Source organism: Phascolarctos cinereus, unplaced genomic scaffold (genome assembly GCF_003287225.1).
Source record: "Phascolarctos cinereus isolate Bilbo 61053 unplaced genomic scaffold, phaCin_HiC Scaffold_3;HRSCAF=262, whole genome shotgun sequence".
Taxonomy (NCBI): Eukaryota; Metazoa; Chordata; class Mammalia; order Diprotodontia; family Phascolarctidae; genus Phascolarctos; species Phascolarctos cinereus.
The window spans coordinates 190,336,558-190,357,332 of record NW_027555736.1 but is presented as its reverse complement, the minus strand read 5'-3'; the positions used below and the strand labels follow the sequence as shown (position 1 = coordinate 190,357,332).

At 41.7% G+C, this 20,775-nt stretch overlaps 1 protein-coding gene and 1 long non-coding RNA gene across 2 annotated transcripts in view; one reads left to right on the top strand and one right to left on the bottom strand.

Annotated features, from left to right (window-relative positions):
* Positions 1–756: 756 nt before the first annotated feature.
* AFG2B (AAA ATPase AFG2B) lies at positions 757–19,167 on the bottom strand. The gene is given in 10 exon segments (XM_021009344.2): positions 757–926; positions 929–989; positions 2,391–2,516; positions 5,327–5,461; positions 7,008–7,235; positions 7,354–7,563; positions 9,103–9,261; positions 14,188–14,304; positions 14,306–14,395; positions 17,755–19,167. Coding segments are annotated over 10 exon segments (2,367 nt in total). The 5' UTR covers positions 18,895–19,167; the 3' UTR covers positions 757–825.
* The window catches only part of LOC144456336 (uncharacterized), an 18,847-nt gene continuing 17,078 nt past the window's right edge, over positions 19,007–20,775 (top strand). Inside the window, exon 1 of the long non-coding RNA XR_013485417.1 lies at positions 19,007–19,084. This is a non-coding gene — a long non-coding RNA (uncharacterized LOC144456336). The remainder of the gene's footprint in view (positions 19,085–20,775) is intronic.

Sequence of the window (20,775 nt, the reverse complement as noted above, 5' to 3'; positions counted from 1 at the left end):
CTTAAGAGCTAATCTTACAATATTTAATCTTCATGAAAATTACCTTTTTTGTTTTGAACTATTTGGACTTTCGACCATTCAGGTACATTCCTAGAAACAGTATGTGCCAGCCCCAAGTCACCATTTACTTCTCCTAAGGAGAAAGAGTGGAGCACTGAATGTACGGCATATGGGGACACCGATGCTTATGACCTGTATCTGTCAATAGTGCTTTATTTACTCTTGTCCAGCCTTCTCAGAGCAACCACAAGAGGTTGGGTATTTCCACTGAGTCCAATTCCAGCTGACATCCCTTTCTTCCTAACACGATGACAGAAGGCAATAGCTGGGCTTTGCTCCTTCTAGAAGTTGCCACTCCCTCCAAAATGGGATGACACAAGCTAGTATTGGGCTTGGGGTTAGCTGGTGGTAGAAAGTGGCTGACGTGGTCATGCAGCATGACAACAGGGGCACTAGGTCTAAAGGAAATGGAAGGGTGCTCAGGTCATGCAAGCCAACTCCCAGTTTGGTAGATGAGGACAATGACTTCCACTGAGGTTTGGTGACTTGTCCACATTGACAGGCACAGGTAGTTATTTTAATTTAGGCCCCATTCTGTGTCTTTTCCTGGCACCATGACCTAATTCAACAGTTTGTGGAGTGGGTGGAGTGAAATAACCACTGGAGCAAGATGACGTTTTATCAAGAGCCCTCTGTACACACAGCTGGTGATCCCAGAAGTCCCCATCCTCTCCAAACCCATAAACAGAACAAAGCTGCCTGAAATGTAGGAAAAAAAAAACCCACATATTCTAGTTTATTCATGGAAAAGACCATAAAAGTAATCTAAAGATTCTCGAAACCGGAGAATTCTTGCTTTTGAAATCCTTCACAAAGAGTCAAATCTTGATGGCATAAGGATGGTTTTATAGTCTTAGTGACTTCAGAAAGTGCTCCTGACTTACTGTGCTTGCTTCTAGGCCATTTTCTTCTAGAGCCAGCAAAGCAGCCTGTAAAAACAAAACCCCACAAAGTGAACTCTTACCTTCTGTAACCTGTAACAAGAAATAATCTGAATACAAAGTGTTATTTCAGTCAACCCAACATTCAAGAAACCCTAAGACCTCACTTATAAAGCGAGTTAAATAGACAAAACTCTTACTAATAAACCTTTATTCCTTTTATAATAATTTCAGATTTTCAAGTCAACTTCTTAAAAATTCTATAAAGAATATATTCAGAGCAATTCCTGCCATAAACACTTAAAACTTAACTGTATATAAACACTACGTAAGCTGCATTCCCTGTGTTTGTGTGATGCTTCTGTATTATAGTTTCACTTTTTAGGGGGAGGGGAAAGATGGGAAAGATTGTACTTTTACTATATAGGTAGGCTTGAATGAGATACAACTATAAATGGAGGCAGGAGAAAATGTGTGTGTGTGAGAGAGAGCGAGACAGACAGACAAACAGACCTAGGAGAAGTGATCTTACCTATGTAAGAATCAGACACGAGTTGTTATTCCACTGCAGTCACAGGGAAGTGTGTCTGCAGTGAACAGACAAAAGGAACTAACAGTAAATTTGGTTATACAACAGTAAAGTGGGAAGAAGAACGGAGGCAGACATTGGGAGCAGATAGGCCTTAACAGAACAAAAGCACAAGTTAAATTAGCTGTGAAGAGCTACTATAAACCAGGAAAATGATCTGACATGACCACTAATTCTTAAAAAAATTAAATTATTTAAAATAGAGAATTCTATCTTCTTAACATTTGGTGAGATGGTCTCTCCCAAACTTTATTAGACTCAATTTAATACTTGTTGGCATTTATACTGTCATTAAAAAAAGATTAACTTTCCTATTCCAAGAAATTAAATAATTTAAAATTCTTTTTAAATGAAGTTAATATCTATCTTTTTTTCATTACTGCACTCAACTAGTAGATGGGCAACTGAGGAGAATAACGGTGGGGATGAAGCTTGAGGAAATAAGAGTTTTTTTCTGCAGGCAACTTATGCTGTTCTAGCTTGCCTTCTAAATCCTTAAAAGGATGGATGTCATCACAAAGGTTTGTGTGGAGCTACAGTTCTACCTCAATCCAACCCCCTTCTATGATCAGGGAAAACGTCTCGAGCAAGGAGAGGCCATAAGGTGAGCTTGAGGAAGATGGTGGTTCCTTTTTCTGAAGTACCAAGCAAAGAGATATGAGATAAACTATCAAACTTTGCTCTGTGGTTTTTAGAGACAGGTGGATTACTACATTATGATGTACTCCTCCCCATGGCACCAAAGTAACTGGCTAGCCAACTTGTCAAAAGCTTTCCAAACTGCCCCTGATGGTTTGGAACAACTCATTACACACCATTCTGAATAAGAGACTTACCCACTGATAATCAAGTAAACTTACTTCCTTGCAGAGATTTCCAAGGTCAGCTCCAGAGAAAAAACTGGTTTTTGCTGCTAAGTTTTCTAAAGATACATCAGAATCTAGAGGTGTATTTTTAGTGCAGATTTTCAAAATAGAGAGTCTGTCCTAGGGTAGAAGTAAAAAAAAAAATTAACTTTCTCAAAGAACATAACATACTTAACCACTTAAGTTTGCATTTTCTACCACCCGTACAAAAAAATGAGATTATTGTTTATATCAATAATTGTAGTAACACTTAGGTAGCACATTAAGATTTTCAAGGGCTTAACATATATGCATTTCATTTGATTCTCATAACAACCCTGTGAGGTAGGTACTATTAATATCTCCATTTTATAGATGAGATGACTGAGGATGAGAGATGGCAAATGACAGGGTCACATGGCTGGTTAAGAGTGAGGTTGGCCTCAAACCCAGGTCTTTCCTGACTTGAGTCCAACACTTAACCCATCCCACCAAAGTGCCTTGATAAAGAATTCATTTATAAAAAATGAATTCCAATATTAATGCTTCATATTACTCAGGTTAATTTACATGTAAGAAAAAATGTATTTAAAACTCAAATACCACTGAAATGTATTTAACTTTAAAAAACCCTCATTTTTAATCAATTAAAAAAATACTTCTCTACTTTTTAGAAAATAAAAGATCCGCCTAGGTCGGGGTGGGGAACCTGCTGCCTCCAGTGACCTCCCGGGTCTTTGGGTGTGGCCTTTCGACTGTGTCCAAGTTTTACAGAACACATTTTAATCTCTGAAACTCTTTTTGTTTTGGTTTTTTCTCTTAAAGACTAGCCTAACCCCAAATCACTCAGGTCCCAGATCAAGTCATACTTGGTCACAGTTTGGGCCCTGATTGGCTCAGAATGAATGTAAATAACAATTGTTTCTGTTTTGACCTGAGGGTCTTTCCCTCTCAGACTGCCCCCCCCCCCGACCATTTTTGTTGCCTTAATCACCACTACCTCAAACTAAGAGCAGTTAAAGACCTAAGTTTAAAAAGGCCAAGCTCCCCCACTGTATCCTGGGCCACCACCAGTTGTCCTGATCCATATCCATATCTGGCCCCAGGATCCAAATGACTCCAGAGGAGAAAGTGAGGCTGGTGACTTTGCACAGCCCTCCTCACTTAAATCCAATTCACTTGCATGTCATGGAGTCACCTCCCTGATGTCCTTCCTGGTCCTTTTTGAGAATGAAGGACAAACAGCAGAATCAGCAAGAGAACAAATGTTTTCTGTGAAGTCTGAATTCAGTCAAAGGGCCTCACTTGAGGACCTAGAGGGCCATGTGTCCTCAAAGCCAAAGATTCTCCACCCCTGTCTCAGGCTGAGATAACTTATTCTGTCACAAGACGAATGCTATGAAATCTATGTAATAAAAATAAAATACAATTTTTCATTCTTTTAAAATATTGATGTCTTGTTTTTTATCATTATCCTCCCAAATTACACACTTCTCAATTCACTCCCTTGTTACACAAAGAAAAATGCAATTGATGATATAACTACATCTCAGCCTACCAAACATTCTGAATAAATGGTTCCCCTCCCTGCAATGTGATTTCTGGGAAGGAGAAAGAAGAGAGAAAAGGAGTCTCATCTGTTTTTCAGGATTGAGATTAGCCCATGTAATTAACATCAAATGAGATAACAAAGTACTTTGCAAACTTTAAAGTACTATAAATCTGTTTTTCTGAATTCCTCATATTAGTCATTTCTTAAAACACAACAGTATTCTATTATATTCATATACTATCATATTATGTTCATTATATTCATCATATACATTTTGAATATATGAGACCTTTCTTTCTGTCACTGATCTTCCTTTGGGGTATGTGCTGAGAGGTGGGTTCTGAGAGTACAAGCAGATTAGGAGTTTGTTTGTTTTTTTCGGATTAGGGGTTTTTCACATAATTCCAAATGATTTGCCAGCAAGGCCAGATCAATTTACACTAGAGTTCCTATCTTCTCACAGCCTCTCCAACTTGGACTATTTTGGTCTTTTCACTTTTTCCCATGATGGATGGGATGTCATTCAATTGCTGATCTAGTCTGTTTCACTGATCTGCTTTGCTCTTATTAACCAGTACTAAGTTTTGACGATTACCAATTTATACATGGCTAGAAACCTGAAAATGCAATGGTCCCCTCATTTCCATTTTTTTCCTGCACTTTCTCTCAAACTTCTAGACCTTTTGTTTCTTGAATTTTGTTTCAATGAATTTTGTAGTGAATTATTTTGCAAATACTTTTATATAAATTTGTTTTCCTCTTAGGAGTATAAACTCTGTTCAAGCAGGGAGTTTCATTCACTGTATTTGTATCCCTTGCACCTCACACAGTGCCTACCACATAGGAGGTACTTAATGCTCATTGACTTGTCTGATTCTGCCCTTTAATTGTACTTTGCTTTTTAACCCCATCTTCATTAACCAAGGAAGGCCTATTCTAGGAAAAAGAAATCTCTTGCCTTTTTCAGTATTTATTGTCAGAGTAAAGTAAAGCCAAGCCTCCAACATCAGGGAAGTTTTCTAGGGCAAAGGATTAACTAGTTTGTGACCTAGGGCAAATAGCTGAAATTTAGTAGGCCCTAATCTCCTCACCTATGAAATGAGGAAGTGGTTCAGTCCACATTATCCCTAAGGGCCTGTTAGTGTCAACATTCCCTGATTCTACAATTCTCCCATTCTAGTTGCAAAATACTAAGTCAGTGGCTGCTACAAGGCTAGAAAGGAGATGATCCCCCTATGATGACAGAACAACCAACAAAGGCAGAACAAAATGTGGCCCGAGACAGGGCTAGGCCAAAGCCTATAAACCAGTAGAGTAAGACCTCATACAAAATACAGAGGCAAAAACATCTGGAATCCAATTTGTTGTACACACATATGCAGACACAGGCATGATCTACCTTCTGATCTGGAGGTGGAATATAAATAAGTCTGTCTAGTCTTCCAGGTCGTAACAAAGCATCATCTAATACATCTGGTCGGTTTGTTGCAGCAATTATCATGACATTTTGATTAAAAACTTCTTGAAACTCTAGCTGAAAGAAAAGACATGTACACAGATGAAAGTCACCAAATTTTAAAACACACATGCACATATAAAACAGATTATATTAGGAAAAAGAAGGATCTTGGAAGAACCAGGTAAATAGCAGGAAAAAATTAGACTTGGAAACATCATATAAGATTTCAGCCAATGATTCTTAAAATTCCTCTAAGTGCTGGAATAAATGTCAATATTATTAGACCACAGATACATTTTGATACAAAGGCAGTATGGTTATGCAAGCAAGAGCGCTGAACATGACGCCCAAAGACCTGGATTTGAATCCCACCTCTGCTCCTTTATCTTAGCTGTGGGAATTCAGGTAACTTCTCTGCCCTTCAATTCTCTCACCTATAAAATAGTGATAACAATATACCTGCTCCACCCACATCACAGGACTCCTGTGATGACCAAGGAGGTGATGGAGAATGAATATGTTACTGATGACTTAATATTATGAGTAGAACAGGGGCATAATCAACCAATCAGCATTTGTTAAGCACCTACTATGTGCCAGGCACCATGCCAAAAATCAGAATAAACCACAAAAGGAAACATAAGGTTGAAGACATATCCTGGAGAGTTAAAACACGAACAGGAGGAAAACACAAGACGGCTTTAGTCAAATAACCGAAGGGCCGCCTTGTGGAAAAGAGAAGAGATCGTCTCTCCTACCCCAGACAGCAGAACCAGGCTTCCTAACAGGCGGAAAGTTACAAGGTGACGGATTTCAGAAAGGTTCCTCCTTTTACTGAGTCTACCCAATGGAACTGGCCATTCTGAGAATTAGTGAGCTCCTCTCACTGGAAGGGTCTTTGAGGAGAAGCTAGATGATCATCTGGGACCTCTTAGAAAAAAGGTTACACTAAATAACTATTCTTAAGTTTCTTAAGACTCTAAGATCCCGTAATTTTAAGACTCTGAGGGACTCTGTTTCCCTTTAACAACAACAATAACAACAACCCCAAACTGTCAATATGAGACCACAAACCAGAACTCCACAGTCCGGCAGTGTGGGGGCGAAGGATACATTTCCCAACTAGACAATAAAAATAGTACCTTACGTTAATATAGCACTTTATAAGTATGGTTAACAACCCACTTTCTTCACAGCAATCCAGAGAAGGAAGTATCACAAATATTGTCTGCATTTTACAGAGGAACAAACACAAGTTTAAAGAGTAAATGATCTGCCTAAGAAACCGAACCTGGGTCTTCAGACTCCCAAGTTCAGATCTCTCTCCTCCATCCTGTGCTGATTCTAATAGCTGCTTATGTTTACACAGCACTTTCTGCTTCTAAACCTCCAGAAAAAGTAAAGGCCTAATTAGACTGAATCAATATAATGTGCTATAAAATCTGCCCCTGCCATTCTAGCAGAATTACAATCCATGTCACATTTTATATAAAAGCAGATGTGGCCCAACTGGACAGTTATCACTTCATTGTTTTCACATGAGGAATCCAGCATAGGAAAGGCGTTGTTACATTACAGACAAATATTTAGTATAGTCATGTATAGATATATAAAGGAATACCTCCTCTTCATCTTCTCTCTGCTCTTCACAGTCATCCTGTAACCTCAATTTATTTCCTCTTCTTTCTATTGTCTTGAGTCCAACACCATCCAGCTCATTGAGGAGGACAGAAAGAACTCTCTCCTGAATACCATTTTCAGTTTTGCTGGTGGATCGAGATCCCAACATTGAATCAATTTCATCCAAAAATACAATTGCTGGAGTATTAGCTCTTGCTTGTCGAAAAACCTTTCATAAAATTTTTTTAAAAATTATGTTTATTAAAAATGTATTTTACGAAGTTAACTGTAATAAAAGGAAATTAGGTAAAAGTAAAGCTGTGAAAAAAAAATCTCAGATAACATACCTGGGCCAAGACTTTTTCTGAATCTCCAACGAAAGGTGAGAAGAGATCCGCCGCACTTACAGAAGCAAAAGAGCAATGACAGCTAGTGGCAGCAGCCCGAACTAGCGAGGTTTTTGCACATCCTGGGGGTCCATAAAGGAGAATACCTTTAGGTGGTTTCAGGCCCATCCTCGCAAATTCCCGAGGGAATTTCAAAGGCCATTCAACACTCTGCAAATACATCCCCCCAAAAGGGCAATTTAGCACAAAACACTAAGACTTAATAATACATTTTAAAACAATTCAAATGTATATTTAAGGGTATTCAGACCTAAACTTTTAGTGCCTGAAAAGACTTTGTTGTTTATAATTTCTCATGGTCAAATTTGGGGTCCCCTATCTAAAAAGAGGGAAGATAGCATGGTATAGGGAAAAGAACACTGGTTCTGGAATGATTCTCAATCAACAAACTTCTGTGCTTACCCACGTGCTAAGTGTTAGGGATATAAAGGTAAAAAACTCAGTCCTTGATTTCAACGAGCTCACAACCTAATGGACGAGACAGCAAGCAAATAATGGCATACATACTGGATATATGAAGTGTAAATGGAAGGAAATCTCAGAGGAAAGAGACTGGAGTGAAGAAGGAAGAAGGGGAAGAGCAAGCATGAAAGACCTCCTGCAGAAAGTAAGATATGAGAAGAAGCTCAAAAGTGAGTCCTGGAAGTCCAAGGTGAGCTAAGAACCTTCCAGGCATAAGGGACAGTCAGTGAAAATGCCGAGCTGGGAAATGAAGTATGATGTATGAGCAATGGTAGGTCAGCCAACCATGCTGGATCACTGAATATGTCAATGTAAATAAAACTTAAAAAGACCACTGAAAATAAAGTTTGGGGAAAAAAACTTAAGACCGCAAAGGTTGTGAAGAGCTTTAAATGCCAGTGATATTTTATATTTGGTCTTGGAGGTAGTGAAAGGGACCTATTGGAGTTAATAGGGCAAAACAAGGCCAGACCTGTGCTTTAGAAAAATCACTTTGGCAATGGAATGGAAGATGAACCGGTCTGGAAAGACGTCTGAGGCAGGGAGAGCAATGAGAAGGCTATTTCAAGACCAGGTGATGGCTGTGTGAATGGAGAGAAGGGGACATATGTCAGACATGTTGTGAAGGTAGATCTGACAACAGGATGGATGTGAGGGGTGAGTGACATGTCAAGATGACACTGACATTGAGAATTTGGATGAACAGAAGAATGATGGCGCCCTCAATAAAAATGGGGGGGGGGGTTTGGAAGAAGATACGGAGTTCCTGTTTTGTGCATACCGAGTTTGAGATGCCTACGGGCCATCCACTTTGAGATATTCAAAAAACAGATGGTGGTATGGAATGGAGATCAGGAGAATGAGGGCTAGATATACAGTTCTGGGAATCATCTGCATGGAGATGAGAGCTGGTACCATGAAAGCTCGTATTACCAAGTGAGATAGTATAGAGGGGAACAGAGGAGAGAGCCTAGGATAGAGCAGTGGAGGGTACTCAAGGCCTGGGTTCAAATCCCAACTTTGATGATTATCAATTACTACCTGTGTGACTTTTAACCTCCCTTGACTTCAGCTTCCTCCTCTGTAAAAGGAGGAGGTCCCTGAGGTCCCTTTCAGCTCAAGATTTATGATCCCTTTTAGCAACGATTTATATTTTGTTTCTACTATTCATTCATTATAACTAAAATACTAATGATTTTTCCTATTTTAAAATGATTCTGTGTTTACCTGCTTTAATTTTAACTTCACATCTTCAAGGCCACCAATCTGTTCCCAGCTAACAGGTTTAATGTCTGTTAGTCCAATGAAACTTCGAAAGGAAGAAGGCTGAATCTTTTTAAAGGCTTCAAAGAAATCTGTTGTATCAATCACAGGATTTTCAGAATTCTGTGGGGGGAAAAAAGACACAACCAGAAGTCAAGGGTTAGGGCTAGTATAATAAACAATCTTTTGTAAGTAAGTCCCTGCTGAAACTTCCCTGAACAGAAAACTACTGTGTATTTGTCACATCTAGCAAAGCAGTCACTGTTATCATATACTAGTATTTACTCTTTTTGTATTTCCATAATTATTCGAGTACTGTCCTCTTATATCTTGTCCTTAATCAAATTTTAAGAAAATCAAGAAAAGTGTGCCACCTACAACAAATTTCTACTTCCCTCTTTTCTTCTACTAAAAAAAAAAAACCTATGGCTTTCAGCAAAGACTTCCTGACATCTTAAAAAAATGCCAGTTTTTACAATCTGGCAATTCCTACTGTATTTCTACAGTGACTTCATATTTCCATCAGAAGACACTTTCCATAAAGCTAGATGAGCTTTATTTGTGCCACTAAAAACAAAGGGCAAACTAATGAGGTAACAAATAGCATCCAGACACTTAGATCCTTGCCAACTTGCCTCTCCCCCATGTCTTCTTTCTCCCTTTCCCCTCCGTCTCAGCTGTTCCTGAGTCTGATCAGCAATGAACTGTGGTAACTGCCGTTAATAAGGCATTTATTTAAACTCCCAATCCATTACCAACCTCATGAAGAGACACTGGGGAAGCTGCTCAATCTTCCTTTCCCTGGACCAAAAAGATGCTTAAGTTCCCAACCTGAAACTTTAAGGATAGGAAATTCCACTTAAATATAAGACAGTTAATTGTATTTGTTCTCTCCTTACAAATTCCTAGACCTTCATACACGAAATCTCCACTGAAATTTCTTTGAATGCTGTGTTCCTCCTCTTTATTCACAACAGATCAAGACTTAACTCAACCCCCTCCCCTCTACTTTTTGAGTTAAAATATCAGGGTATGGAAATCTGTGAATTATATAAGTAGATAGAATATTCTTCACAATTTAGGGTGAAGTGCTATTTTCATTTTATAACAATTCATATTAGAGAAAAATAGTTCAAAGTGAAAGAGCATAATTTCTTTTAGAGTTAGAGGGAACCTTTAAGATCACCTAGTCAATTCCTTCATTTTACTGGCCAGGAAGCTGAGCTCCAGAGGGTTTCGTGAAATCCCTTGCCCAAAGCCACCCAGTTTGATGGGGTAGAGCTGGGGCTAGCACCCAGGTCAACTGGGTCCAGTGTTCTTTCAATTATATTCCATATTGCAAGTGAAAGATATGCAGACCCAAAATTCCCCATCTGATAAGACACAACCTCATTACTTTTTTTTTAGCGATGTTGGGATTCAAGTATTACTTATTACAAATAGAATTGACTCTACCATCAACTGTGTTGGACACTCGCTAGCACTAGGGTGCAACAACTCATGTTTTTATTTTTAAATAAATGTCAGAAGTATTTAATGACAGACTTAATACTGGGGACATTTCTCTCCAAAAATTAGACTCAGGTATAAGGAAAGATGCTGGGACCCACCACCAGAAACTTCAGTTTTAAAAAGAGGGGAGAGGGAGGGAAGGGATACCAGTTCCCTTTCAGTTTCAATCTCTAAGCCACCTGGAGAAAGCCTATTTCAATTTCCACTACTCTCCCTACAGCAATAATAAGTGTCTGACTCAAATACAATCAAGTATTTGGAAAAAAGAGATAGCAGAAAGAGGAATATTAAAGAGGAAAACAAAAATGGGCAGATCTTAGCCAAGCTAAGATTTTTATTTATTTCAAAGCCTCTAATCTGGGACAATTCAAGTATTTGCCCAAATGGAGTGCCAACTCAGTCAGTTGAGTGAATACTTTATAAATCTCAAAGCATTATACAAATGCAAGTTATTATAATTATTAATTCACTTTAGCTAGCTACTCACAAACATACTACTACTAGGGCATGGACAGAGTGTAAGAAAACAACTCAAACCACTCTAGATAACCAACGAGAATACTAATGCCATCACTCTAAGAATAGGAAAAGGCTCCAACTTTCATGGTGTACCTGGCCAGAAACTGGGCACTATTAACAAGTCTTTGTGTTTACATCTTTAAATGACCTCCTCCTTCTATCACCCAGCCTTCTGGGTACAAGAAAACAGACCTGGCATAGAGGTGAAGGCAATTTGCTAGAGAAAGGAGGGAAGGAAGATATGAGAGGGAGCTCTGCTAGCTCTTTCCTTGGTGTGGTAAGACCCCTTTTTCCTAATCACCCATGACTAGACCAGCTGAACCTTCTCTGAACAGCCCTTAAAACACAATCCACTACGAAGTGCTGGAATCTTAGCCCAATTCTCACAAGCCACTTGCTTCAAATAGCCTGGAAAAAGCAAATCTTCTCCCATGTTCATAGTATTAAAAACTAGAATATCAGAGGCTATTATAATTATTAATTTTAATTGTATGTGACTGATGTGCTTCTACTGTGCTGCTACTCTGGGAAGGCCACTATAAAAACTGGGCCCTTCTGTATTTTCCTTAGCCCCACAAGAGATAGCTACGATAGGAATCAGCCAGCAAATAGCAGTCATAAATGGAATAAGGTAAAACCTCTCTTGGGAGAAGTTGATAGGTTCCACGTGCTTTTTCCTGTTCCACCGATATTTCATTCTATATTACTCTTCTAATAATAGCTAACATTTACATAGCTATTTGCAAAGGACTTGACATATCTCATCTTACACTTAAAATAACTCTGGGAAATAGGTGTTATTATCATCCCCATTTTACAGATGGAGAAAGTGAGGCTGAGTAAATTTAAGTGACTTGCCTAGGATCATATAAATGTCCAAGGCAGGGCTTGAACTTTGGTCTTCCTGACTCCAAGAAGAACACTTTCACCACCAGGCACCCCTAATCTAGAGACTGTTTTATTAAAGAAAAAGGGGCCTTCTTGAAGGCCCTCGAAAACTACTAGAAACAGAAACGAGCACTATTTTTTCACCAATGGAGATGGTAAAAGGTGGGACTGACAAAATGACTGAGGGTGAGTCACACTGGTTGATGCACTGTATGCTGTGCCCTAGAGACTAAAACTCAGCATGAATAAATGAAGGAAAAGGCATTTTTAAGCACTATGTGCTAAGCACTGGGGATTAAAAAAAAAAGGTAAAGACAGTTCTTATTCTCAAAGAGCTTATATTCTGTTTGAGAGAGAGCAGTAGGAGTTTAGGGATGACAGGTGAGGTAGAAAGGGGTATTTTAGCTGGAAGGGAAGAAGAAAGCAAATGTCAAGCCCAGGTTCCCATTCTCTTTCCTTGGGCCTTGGTATAAATCTCTCTGGTACCTCTCCTCTCCTCCAACCACCTCTTTCAGGACTAAATGGACCAAGTTTATGGTTAGTTTCAATTTAGTGAAGTGACCATCTGTTATACAGATCTGAAATTTAGGTCAGGTTTTGTGTTTCAGCCCTGAGGAAAACCTAGACTAACTGGAAAATGTTTTACACAAAGTGAGAAAGAAAACAAAGAAAACAATGGAAAACTTTTAAATGTGAAGCCCTGCCTGCCTAGTTGTTAGACTTTAGAATAGCGACCAAAACATTTCAGAATTTTGACACATTCAACCCACCCGACTCCAAGAGAAGTGAATCATGTTTCCTCCCCATCCAATTCAATTACTGGAAAATGTGTGGCACTGTTGAAAAGGCATTACTTCCACACAACGTTAAGTTTACTCTAGACACTCTAACATAGTGTTTATCTCCTATTTATTCTGTATAAATCTTGGATATTCATAGTTGTTTGGACATTGTCTCTCCCTTTAGAATGTGAATTCCTGGAGGGGAGGAACCATGTTTTTGCCTTTCTCTGTAGGATGAGTACAATGCCTCACACACACTAAGTATTTTGTTGATTAACTAGTATTAAAATAAAGACCATCAAAGTTACCTTAAATAAATTTTAAAAAATTTAAAAATCTTGCTATTAAAAAAAATACACAGCTAATGGGAAAATATGCTTAACACGAATGTAAGTGTAGAGCCTATATTGGATTGTACACTGTCTTGGGATGGGGGGGGAGAAATAGAAGGGGGAGAAAATTTAAAACTCAAAATCTCATGGAAGTGAACGCTGAAAACTAAAAATAAATAAATTTTAAAAAAAATTTTTAAATCTGAGTATTTCACAGATACCTTAAATAATTCTTCCTACCCCCACCCCACCCCCTTTCAATCAGCTGCCAAATTCTATAGATTCCACCTTCACAGCATCTCTCACATACACCCCCTCCTCTCCTGACACAGTCACCACCTTGGTCCATGTCCTCATCACTTAGGCCTGGACTATTGTAATAGCCTGCTGGTTGGTTTTCCTGCCTCAGGGCTCTCTCCCCTCAGTTGTCAAACTGAGCTTCCCAAAGCACAGCAGATCTCACCATGTTCCCTATTGCCTCCAGGGTCAAATATAAAAGCCTCTAGCGTTCATAATCAGCTAAACTTCCTCTTACTATTTCTAGTTTTCTGACACTTTATCCACCCCACTCTCTCCTTTCCACCAGTGATTCTGTGACACCAAGGTTTCTGTTTTGTTTTTTGGCTATTCCATGCATAAAACACTGCATTTCCTGTTTCCCGACTCTAGGTATTTTCATTGGCCATCTCCCTTCCCCCTAAAGCCTGGAATTCTCTCCACTTCTAGCTTCTTTCAAATCCCAGCCAAAATCCCACTTTCTACAAGAAGTCTTTCCTGATTGCCCTTCATGCTTGACCTTTTTCTCCATTAATTATCTCCAATTTATCCCTAATATATCTTGCTTGTACACAGCTCTCTGCCTGTTTTCTCCCCACTTAGATTATGAGCCCCATAAGAGTAAGAATGGGTTTTGCTGCAGCTCTCCACATAGTGCCTAGCACACAATAGGTCTTTAATAACTGCTTGCTAAATAAGTGTATGGTATAAAAGGCTCCTTCACTCAATTATCTTCATACCTTACCAGTGTGATGCATTGCCTGCATGGCAGCCTCTCTGCAGAGTGCTGTCAGATCAGCTCCTACATAGCCAGTTGTCATTTCTGCCAAGTTGTAGATCAAATTCTGCCAAGTGAAGTAGATCCACATTAGTGGAGACAGGCATCTTTGAAGTTATTACTCGAAGTATATCCTTCCTTTGCATCACTGTGGGTGTCCCAATGATGATCTAAAGCAAAACAAACCCCCACAAATTAAAGTCTACACATAGTTTTTGAAGTTATACCTTTTCTATTTTCCTCACTTTTTTTTTTGGCAATTCCAGTCAATAGGCTTGAATTTTAGCACCCACTACAAAGAATGTAAAGAACCGGACAGTTCCAATCCTATCAGAAGACCATTAGCTGAAAATTTTGCAGATGAAATTGTGACAGGCATTCTACATAGTAGGGCAGCTAAGTGGTACAGTGGATAGAGCTCCAGGCCTGAAGTCAGGAATGCTCATCTTCCTGAGTTCAAATCTGGCCTCAGATACTTACTAGTTGTGTGACCCTGGACAAGTCACTTACCCCTGTTTGTCTGTTTCCTCATCTGTAAAATGAAGACATGGCAAATCACTCTAGTTAATATTTGCCAAGAAAATCCCAAATGGGGTCACAAAAGAGTTGGATGCTACTGAAAACAACTGAACAATAAATTCTATATGGTATGGGTAGAAACCTAACTCAGACTCTTTTGCTGTTGGTCAGCTAAATGTCCTTTTTTTTGGTTTTCACCCTCATTGAAAAGGCAAGCAAATCAATACAGGCCATACATGTGCCGTTATGCTATTTCCCTTGATCCCATCCTGCCCCCCCATTTATTCTTATTCTTTCTTTTGACCCTGTCCCTCCTCAGAAGTACTTCCTTCTGATTATCCCTTTCCCAATCTGCCCTCCTCTCTATCATCCCCCTGCTCTCTTGTCCCCTTCCCCCCCCATTTTCCTGTAGGGTAAGATAGATTTCCATACCCAATTGAGTGTGTATGTCATTCCCTCCTTAAGCCAAATCCTATGAGAATAAAATTCCCTCATTTCCTCTCACCTTCCCGTTTCCCCTCCACTGTAAGAACGTTTTCTTGTCTGTTTTGTTCGAGATAATGTACCCCATTCTACCTCTCCCTTTCTCCTCCTAGTATAATCCTCTCACCCCTTAATTTTATTCTCCAGATATCACCCCTTCATCTTTAACTCACCCTGTGCCCTCCATCTATCTATACATACACATAATTTTTCCCCTCCCACTACCCTAATACTGACAAAAGTCTCATGAGTTATAAATATCATCTTTCCATGAAGGAATGTAAACATTTCAACCTTAATAAGTCACTTATGATTTCTCTTTCCTGTTTACCTCTTTATGTTCCACTTGAGTCTTGTATTTGAAAGTCAAATTTTCTATTCAGCTCTGGTCTTTTCATCAAGAATATTGGCTTGAAAGTCCTCTATTTCACTGAATGACCATTTCCCCCCCAAAGGATCATATTCAGTTTTGCTGGGTAGGTGTCAGCTAAATATTCTTTAGAGGTCCTTTACAGCTCTAACAAAAAATTCAATTTAGTACTAATGCTAAATACAAGGGCTCAATTTTGTTGAAAATCCAGGTAGTAAGGTTTTTTAACATTAAAGTAAATTTTGTTGCTATTTTTGTCACTTAAATGTCTGTCCTCAAAGAATTTGGTAGCAACAGTTCTAAAAGTTTCCCCATGGGCCAGCAAACCAAAAGTTATATAAATTAACCTGCACTCTGAGGAAATCCAGTTTTAGAAATCCCTTCCTCCTTCCACGTGATGACACACAAATCAAAACATCACATGTCCGAAGTATATACCTTTATACACTGTGGGAAGTAACACACAGTATACAACAAGCTACATTCAAGAGAAAAGGACTTTTTTTTTTTGCTTGTTTTTTGGTGAGGCAATTGTGGTTAAGCATCTCGCCCAGGGTCACACAACTAGTAAATGTCAGGTGCCTGAGGCTGGATTTGAACTCAGGTCTAAGCCGAAGCTCTATCCACTGTGCCATCTAGCTGCCCTAAAAAGGACAACTTTTAAAAGCAGTGTTGAGTGCATCAATTTAATTTCAGTAAAGTGAAATGAATGGGGAATGAATAGCTAGGAAATGAACAAGACAGTTTCATCTTGATATGCTGGGAGATGTATATCACAACTTTAGAGGACCATTCAAGCTCCATTAGGGAAATAAGCATTTAATATTTGTTAGAAGTCAAAATAATACAGGACCTGGAGTCAGAAAACTTGGCTTTTAGTTCTGATTCTGCCACTTGCTATATGTGACATGGACCTCCACTTCATCTTAAAAATGGGGTAGGGGCAGCTAGGTGGGGCACCACTCTGGATTCAAGAGGACCTGAGTTCAAATCTGGCCTCAGACATGTAACACTTACTAGCTGTGTGACCTTGGACAAGTCACTTAATCCCGACCACCTCACAAAAAAAAATTGTGGTAACACACTACCTGCCTTAGCGGCCTGTTTTGAGAAAAAAGTGGTATGCAATCTTTGCTTAATGTGAACTATTACATTTACTCTCTCAGTACCCAGTCTCTAAAACTAAATTAGAGAGGAATTGCAGATTAAATACCTAAGGGTAAAATTCTTTTGTGCCCGTCCTCCATAACTGGACTGAAATGGGCAGATACACCCTAAGAGCCAGGAAGGACTCATCTTAGCAGGAGAAGGCCTAAATGCTATGAGGCTAGCTTTGTTGTCAGGAAGACCAGGCTTCCAGTTCAGCCTCAGACACTCAATGCTTGATCCTTCAGGAAATTACTTAGCTTCTAATTTTTTGTCTGCAAAAACCTGCGATGTTAACAGCAGAACCCAATTTGCAAGATTATGATGATAATAACAATGATGATGACTACCACTTTAAGGTCTGTAAAGGAACTTAAAATGCCTCAGTTGAGCCCCACAACAGCCTTGCAAGATAGATGCTATGATTCCCATTTCACAAATGAAGAAACTGAGGCTGAGAGGGGTTAAGTGACTTGCCCTGGGTCATCCCGCTAAATAGGTAGCTAGGTAGCAGAGCAGCTAAAATTTAAGAAGATCAGAGTTCAAATCCTACCTCAGACACTTACCAGCTGTGTGATCTTAACCTCCATTTGCCTCAGTTTCTTTATATGAAAACTATAGCACCCACCTCCCAGAGTTGTGAGGATCCAATGAGCTAACAATTGTAAAGTGCTCAGCACACTGTCTGGCACACATTAAGCACTATATAGATGTTAGCTACTATTATTAAAAGTGTCCTAGTTCACATTTGCCTTCTTGACACCAGGTCAGGCACTATCAAATCAGATAAAATAGGCCAAAAAAGCATCACGCAGAGCTTTAAAGAGCTCATAGATACGTGTGAACTATGGCTTCTTTGGTACAGGGCACCCCCAGGTGAGGACACTCCCTTTCCCAGGGCAGGCTGGCACCTTCTCCGTAACTCGGAGTCTTTTAGAGTTGCTTAGTGCACACAGAGGTTGGGGGACGCACAGCCTCGAACCCAGGCCTGCCCGCCGTCGGAGCTCTCACCTCGCGGTCCAGCCGGCCGGGCCTGCGCAGCGCGGGGTCCAGGGCGTCCGGCCGGTTGGTGGCGGCCACCAGGAGCACGCGACGCTCGCTGCCCACGCCGTCCATCAGAGTGAGCACCTGGGCCACGGCTCTGCTCTCGGGGGCTCCACGCGAGCCGCCCCGCCGGGGACACAGCGCATCCAGCTCGTCGATGAAGAGCAGGGCGGGCCCTCTGCGGGCCAGTTCTCGGGCCCGCGCGAACACCCGGCGCACGTTCTCCTCCGTCTCGCCGGGACGCGAGCCCTGCAGCTCCGGGCCGCTCACAGCCAGCAGCCGGGCACGCGCCTCCCGGGCCACGGCTCTCACCAGCTGCGTCTTGCCCACGCCCGGCGGCCCGACGAGCAGGAGCCCCCGGGGAAGTGCGCAGCCGAGCGCCGCCAGGGCGCGGGCGTGCAGGTGCGGCAGGCGCAGGAGCTCCCGCAGCGCGGCGGCCGCCTCGGCCAGCCCGCCCAACGTCGTCTCTACGGGTGGCTCCGGCGTCGGGGGCACCGGAGGCTCGCCCAACTCGACGCGGGTGCGCGGCGTGACCAGCCCAGCGGGCTCCGGGCTGGGGTCGCCCCCGAGCACGTGCACTGCGGCCACCGGGCCGGCGGCGCCCGGGGGAGCCGTCAGCACAGAGCGCACCCCGACCGGCCGGTTTCGCAGCAGCTCCTGCGCCGCCTCCAGCACCGAGGCTCGCCTCGAGGCCCCGCCCGGGGCCCGGGGCTCCCGCAGCACCGGCCACACGATGACGCTCCGCAGAGGCGGGCAGGGCACCGCGCGGAGGCTGCTCAAGCGGATGCTTCGGCCTGCACCCCACGGCCCCGTGGCCGCGCCGGGGCTCGCGCACCCCGGGTCAAGCTGCACGAAGCCATCGGACAAGTCGCGCCGGGGCCAAGCGGTGCAGATGCAGGAGCCGCCGTCCGGCAGGGTGATTATAAGTGCGGCGCCCAGGCGGACCCTCAGTTCGCGGAGGGCAGAAGGGCCCAGGCGGCAGCGCTGCGTCCCCCGGTCCCTGGTGTCCGTGGGTAGCAGCTTCAAAAGCGAATCTGCCGTGGGGAGCCCAGAGTCCGGAGCCATTGCGCCGGGCTTAGCGGAATCAGCGAGTGGCCCGCACGCCATAGAAGTCGCGCGGCCGACCGATCGCGTCCCAGCGCGGTGACGTGTGCTTTCCTTCCCTCACCCGGTCTTCCTAGAGGGCCGGAAAAAGATGCTGCGCACGCGCCGAGCGGTTCTCGCGGACGCAGATTTGGAGTGCGCAGATCCGGTGCGCTTAAGTGGCCGACATCGAGGAGGCCTTTGCTCTCCCATGGTAGGGCAGTATTTACGTGTGGCTTCTGATTGGTTTCATCACTCTTGGCTTCTCCAGGCTTGTAGGAGTCTCGGTCTGTACCTTTAGAGCTGGAATCTGCGACTCAACCAATAAGCTGACCGAGCTTTGGACCTGTAATCAGGAAGAAAGGCAGCTTTGGACACTGATAACTTTGTGACCCCAACAAGTCACTTCACCTTTCTCTGCCTTATTTGCATCATCTTTAAGGGGGGAAAATAATAGCACCCATCTCACAGGATAGTTGTGAGGCTCCAGTGAAATGATGCTTTGCAAGCCTCCAAGTGCTTGCTATATAAATAAATGCTAGCTATCGTTATTAAGCATGTTAATGCTTACTGACATTTACCATTGTGCCTATCCCCTGCCACAATTTTCATAGAATACATCTACTCTTCATTTTGCAAATGAGGAAACAGAGGCCCAAGAGGTAAAGTGACATGTTTAAGCACACTTGTATAGACTCCACTAATCCGAAGTTTCTACCCTAGTTCTTAGGCTGCTGTCATGCCCATTGGAACCCTGAAGTACAATCCTATTCAGCTCATTTCTTTAGCTTAATGCTCAGCAGAGCAAAGGCATATTAAACACTTTCTTGATCTCATCTAACTGCTCACTAGCTCACATTTATGTAGCATTTTAAAGAATTTTCCGTTTATTATCTTACTTGATCCCCATACCAACATTATGAAATAATAGTAATGTCTCCATTTCATAAGATGAAGACATCAAAGCCCAGAGGTTGACTTCCCCAGGATCACACAGGTGAGATTTGACCCCAGGTCTTCAAGATTCCAAGGCCAATGCTTTATCAATACCAGGCTACTGCTTAGCAATGTGCAAGGCAAGGAAGAGAGAGAAAGAAAAACAGATTCTGTGTCAAGAACCTTACATTCTTTTCTTGTTGGTTTGTTTGGGGTTTTTTTGTTTTTGTTTTTGTTTTTATTAATTTATTTTGATTTATCAACTATCACATATGCTTTTGAGTTTAAAATTTTTCTCCCCCTTCCTCCCTACTATCCTCCCCAAGATGTCACACAATCTGATATAGGCTATACGTATACATTCCTATTAAACATATTTTCACATTAGTGATGTTGTAAGTAAAAATTAGAACCTATAGGAGGAACCACCAGAAAGAGGAAACAAAACTCAACAGAAGGGGAAAAAAAAGAAATGATATGTTTCGATCTGCAGTCAAACTCCATAGTTCTTTCTTTGGATGTGGATAGCATTTTCCATCACAAGATCCTTGTTTGCTGGGAAGGGTTAAGTTTATCAAAATTAGTCCTCTCACAATATGGCTGTTATTGTGTACAAGTTCTCTTCAAGAAACTTACATTCTAAAGAGAATGTATGTATGTACATAGATAAGTAAGAGAGAGAGAGAGATAGGCAGTGGATCAGCAAGTTCACTGCTTATAGGGAACTTCCACATGAAGAAACTACCTCCGCCAATGGAGATCAGCACCATCTTTGCGATTTATAATGTCTGAGAGCTGCCCAGAGCATTGAGAGGCTGAGTGATTTGCCCAGGGTCTCACCTCCAATATGTCCAGTATAGGAATTGAGTCCAGACCTTCCTAGTTTTGGGGGTCTCCATCCATTATTCCATGCTGCCAGGTAATTTGAGGGGGAAGGGGGCATGAATCATGGGGGTGGGGTGGGACTTT